Below are 5,534 nucleotides of genomic sequence, written 5' to 3' on the forward strand. Positions count from 1 at the left end.
ATCTGCGAACAGCAGAGATTATATTCTGGGTTGATTGTTGACCAATATTTATGTTTTCTAAGCATGTAACACCCTAATTATGAACAAAAATGAAATGTCAGAAGAAAACATTGACAAGATGATTAAAATGGGCTCAGATGTTGAAGCTGTTCTTCGTGAAGAGGTACTGCAAGTGGAGCAAGTTGAAGAAAACAAGCTCTTGCTTCGAGATGGTCTCCTACTGGAAAATGTGCCGTATTGTGATGAACCTAGGAAAAAATCATGACAATCTTATTTACTCATTTTTGTGCATCAGCAAAGAGACATTTATCCATCATTTCCATCTGCTGTTAAATAAATAACAGGAAACAATCTTTAATGTTGTGATGACCTCCTGCATGATCCAGTTTGGCTTTCTGTTCATTTGTCATCAAATGTTTCCAAATATGTTCTACTGATGCTTTTGGTTGCTTGTAATAAATACAAACTGGTGCAAAATTAAATAATAATAAAAAAAACAGAGATCATATCCTGAGGTTCCATAACCGGACACCCTCCGGTCGCTGGCTGTGCCTAAACATTCTGTCCATAAATATAATGAACAGAACCAGTGACAAAGGGTAGCCCTGGCGGAGAGGAATATGCACTGGAACAGGTCTGACTTACTGCTGGCAATGCGAACCAAGCTTCTGCTGCGGTCAAACAGAGAGGGGACAGCCCTTAACAGCCTTCTCCACAAAGAGCCATCCACAAAACACATGTGTACTGGTTGGGCAAACTCCCACAAACCCTCAAGCAACCGATGAAGGGTATAGAGTTGGTCCAGTATGCCGCGACCGGTACGAAAACCACATTGTTCCTCCTGGATCTGAGATTTGACTATCTGCTGGATCCTCCTCTCCAGCACCCTGGTGTAGACTTTACCGGGGAGGATGAGGAGTTTGATCTGTAATTGTAGCACATCCTCCCATCCCCCTTTTTAAAGAGAGGGACCACCATCCCGGTCAACCAATCCAGTGGTACTGTCTCTGACCGCCACATGATATGGCAGAGACGTCTCAGCCAAGAAAGTTCTACAACGTCCAAAGACTTAAGGTACTAAGGACGAATCTCATCCACCCCCTGGGCCCGACCGAGAAGCTTTCTAAGTACCTCAGTGACTTCAGCCTGGCTGATGGGCTAGTCCGCCTCTAACTCCCCATCCTCAGTCACCTCCTCGGAAGGCACGCCGATAGGATTGAGGAGATCCTCGAAGTATTCCTTCCACCGTCAGACAACAGCATCCCTATTCGAGGTCAGCAGCTCCCCACCCGCATTGTAAACAGTGTTGGTCGAGGCACTGCTTCCCCCTCCTAAGGTGGTGGACGGTTTGTCAGAACACCTTCGAGGCCGACCGATAGTCCTCCTCCATGGCCTCTCCAAACTCCTCCCAAACCCAAGTTTTTGCATCTGCGACCGCACAAGTCGCAGCACGCTTGGCCTGCCGATACCTCTCAGCTGACTCCAGAGTCCCACTAGCTAACAAGGCCAGGTAGGCCTCCTTCTTCAGCTTGACAGCATCCCTTACTTCCGGGCGTCACCACCGGGTTCAGGGATTGCCGACGCTACAGGTACCAGAGATCTTACAGCCACAGCTACAAACGGCAGCATTGACAATGGAGGAGGAGAACATGAACCACTTTTGATTCCATGTCCTCAACCTCCCTCGGGATCTGGGAGAAAGTCATCTGGAGGTGGGAGTTGAAGACTGCACTAACAGAGGGATCCACCAGACGTTCCCAACAGACCCCAACACGCTTAGGCCTGCCAAGTCTGACCGGCTTCCTCCCCTGCCAGCAGATCCAGCTCACCACCAGGTGGTGACCAGTTGACAGCTCAGCCCCTCTCTTCACCCGAGTGTCCGAGACACTCGACCGTAGATCAGATGACACAACTACAAAGTCGATCATCAACCTCCGGCCTAGGGTGTGCTGGTGCCTCGTGCCCTTTTGGACGCCCTTGTGCTCAAACATGGTGTTCATTATGGACAAACTGTGATTAGCACAGAAGTCCAATAACAGAACACTGCTCGGGTTCAGATCGTGGAGGCCATACCTACTGAATACCCCTGTCCAGGTCTTACTGTCGCTGCCCACGTGGCTGTTGGAGTCCCCCAGGAAAACAACGGAGTTCCCAGTAAGAGAACCATCTAGTACCCCTCCCAAACACTCCAAAAAGGCCGGGTAATCTGCACCGATGTTGGGCCTAGAGGCTGACACAAAGGTGTCTTTTTGCCATGGCAGATCCTACCATGGGGCATTTGATACACTGTGCAATAACTATGTATATATAAATATCCATCTATATAAATACCCATGTAAACATCCTATGCAATTAACCTGTATAATGATCCTACTATAAAATCTTTTTTTTTTGTAAAGCTGTCATATCTGAACGCACTGTATATACTGTATATATCCCATGCACATTTTTCTTCCTTTGACACATTCCTCTCCTTTGACTTTTTGAGTTTATGTAACAAGTAAATTTCTCCACTGTGAGATCAATAGTCAATCAATCAATCAATAATGCTGTGATATAATAGGTCCTTCGAGATTTTATCACAGATGTGAATGGCAGATATAACTGAACCTGTATCTGAGTTAGATTTAACTGTTTCCATTTCCTTGGACACAGATCAGCATTTTAATTTAAAACAAACTCTTTTCTGAAGGCAGATGAAAGCAATAAGTGTAAATATAATTCTGCTTCCAAAAACACCTTTTGGAAATAATGTTTTGGAAAATCAGTATCCTTTAATCTCACATCATGGTTTAAAGCTGGATGTTTTATTCAGCACTGAGCCTGTATAATCAACTTATAACTCGCATCAATCTGGCATTTTAATCTCCATCTGCAAACAAAAACAGCTGGCTGTGATTTGATATGGTAACAGATTTTAGATTAATATGGCACATCCTGATTTGTTCTTCTTGTCATCACAGGAGCCGCAGAGCCTACTCTCTGCTTTCCTTACTTTCAGTGAGGGTGTGAAGGTTTACAAATCAGTAAAAAGGAAAAAAAACAAAATTATAATTGCAGGTGAAGAATTCTTTCCCAAATCCTCTTTTTAGGCGTGTATTAGTTTTTCCCCTGGGGATGAATGAATGAATGAAATATTCAATAAGGGGTATTGCTAGATCCACTTGTGTCAGTCATCCGAGGACTTTCTGTTACAAACTCTCGGGATATTTTGCAAATTCTTGTGAGATTTTGTTAGTAAAATAAATCGATACCGCGTCAATATATCAACATCTAAAAATATGGCAACATTTCGTGAATTTTCGGGGGATTTCGTAGCATAACGATGACATATAGCAATATTTCATTAGTAAAAGAGATTGATATGGTGTTTTTAAATGGCAATATATCAGCATATGAAGATATTGGGATATTTTAATGGATCAATATTTTTTCCCTCGTCTTTAGAAGTTTTTAAGTCTGTAAAAAAGAAGTTTTTTGAGGAATAAGAAGATGTAGTATTTTTTATTTTTTTTAGACTTTAGAAACTCAGAAGCTGATCAAATATCGGGTTAAATATCGGTGGGGTGGCCGATGTCCGATATTCAGTTTTAAGGCCGATACCGATAGGGGGCTGATTATATCGTGCATCCCTAGGTATTGCTATTATATTTATTTAAAAAAAATAGAAATACATCTTATTGTCCCACAGTGGGGAAAATTCAAAGGTGCCTCAGGCTAAGTGAGGTGTCAACACAGAATTCCTATACAAATCATGCGATGATTGCTGAAGTGAAAATGAGCTGAACTTTTCTATGATGCTAGATTTTATTTATTTTTCAAGTGTAGGTCGACCCTTGGCGAAGTCATCCACCGGTTCCTTTGTTTTCTGCAGTAGACCTTTCATATTTGAATAGACTCTGTCCAAGCATGTGTTGGGCGTCACAGCTAAGGTTTATAAAAGAGGCTTCTCTGCACCGTTCAGCAAGGTCTTATTGAAAAAACATCAGCATTAAGTTTATTTCTGCATCTGCTTTTTAAAATTCCACATAAGGAGCTTAGCTGATTGAAATAATGTAAATATTTCAAATAAGAACAAAAGTGTTCATAAGTGTGGTTGGATCACCACGCAGCAGAAACTTCTATTCTATGTATATTTATGTTTGTTTCATAGGAAAACAAATCTGAAATTCACTCTTAAAGTCGTAACACCCAGCCCTAGTTTATAGTCCAACCTTCTTTTATTTTAATATCAGCTTGATTTTCATTTTTATAGCTGTTTATTTATTATCATTCTCTTAAATGACTGATATGTATTCAGTATCTAATTACCTCTCTACCGCAGCAAAGTATCTTTTCATGTGTTTTTTCCTATTCTATTTCTCCTGTGCAGACCTTTGACTTGTTTTGCTACTGAATTGTGATCTATAAATAAAATACCTGGGCTAATATTTCTGGTTAAGCTCAGAACCTTGGATCTCCTCCATATATATAATCCATTTAAACTTTAACTTCTGGTTTAAATAACTTCAGGGGAACGTTTTCTGATTAAAAACTTGAACAAGTTGATGTTATTATTATTCCTTAAAATTTCACTAATAGTCATGTCAACTTTAGGTCCCTCCACAGGCCTGGAGGAGCTCCCTCACGGCTGCTGCTGCCACCTGCTGCTCATCATGGCCCACTTGGGTAGACTGGGACCAATCCCTTCTTCCCACCTCCTGTTCCAGAAACAACCACTGACAAACTCCTAATTACTCATGAAACACAGCTTCACAGAGGGGTGTCGGTGTGCAGCGTGACCTTCTTCATGCTCTAATGTGAAAACTGTTGTCACAAGATTGTGTTTAACCTAGAAATTTTAATATTTTCCTCAGTGCATCAGATCAATTTGACTGGAAGTGAGTCATCTCCCCTTCACTCTCCAGGAGAGTATGGCAGGCCATTTATTAGCTTGACTGAATGTCTAATCCAAATGTCAAATGCATTTCAGATATCTAAAATAACATTCTTCCTATCTAAAATAGAATTTTCAGATATGATAAATGTAATTCTTACCAGTACAAATGGTGTAACATTTCCCATTCATGTGTATTGGACTTTTACTTCCAGATATCTAAAATAATATTCTTCCTATCTAAGATAAACATTCTTTCTATCTAAAGATGAATTCTGATAAAGATCAACTCTACTTTCAGATCTCAATAATAGACTTATTACTAGTCATAAGGACAATTTCAGGTATCACAAATGAATATAACATTACACATGTCCAGAAATCCAAATCTTGATATCAAAAATATATTTCTGCTAAAAGAAATGTCATTACAGATATCAGCTACTTATTTTATGACTACTGTAAATCCTCTAATATTGGCCTGTATTCCATTAGCAGTCGGGTCTCTAATAATGGCCTGTGTTGCTGTCATCGCAGGTGAATAGTGGCTCTCATACAGGCCAGGGCTATAAGAACTAACAATGTTTCTGTTCAGTCCACAAAAACTTGTGATAATAACATACAAGTTAGGGCTGGGCGATATAGAAAAAAAGCTTAT

At 40.7% G+C, this 5,534-nt stretch overlaps 2 protein-coding genes across 2 annotated transcripts in view; one reads left to right on the forward strand and one right to left on the reverse strand.

Annotated features, from left to right (window-relative positions):
- The window catches only part of LOC107088866 (complex III assembly factor LYRM7-like), a 10,831-nt gene extending 10,566 nt beyond the window's left edge, over positions 1-265 (forward strand). The window contains exon 2 of the mRNA XM_015381315.1: positions 63-265. Coding sequence (XP_015236801.1) covers positions 63-265 — 203 coding nt within the window. The remainder of the gene's footprint in view (positions 1-62) is intronic.
- LOC107088888 (GDNF family receptor alpha-2-like) overlaps positions 1-5,534 on the reverse strand; it is an 85,449-nt gene that overhangs the window by 63,447 nt on the left and 16,468 nt on the right. The window lies entirely within an intron of this gene.

This window comes from Cyprinodon variegatus, unplaced genomic scaffold, assembly GCF_000732505.1.
Source record: "Cyprinodon variegatus isolate N-32 unplaced genomic scaffold, C_variegatus-1.0 Scaffold12, whole genome shotgun sequence".
NCBI lineage: Eukaryota > Metazoa > Chordata > Actinopteri > Cyprinodontiformes > Cyprinodontidae > Cyprinodon > Cyprinodon variegatus.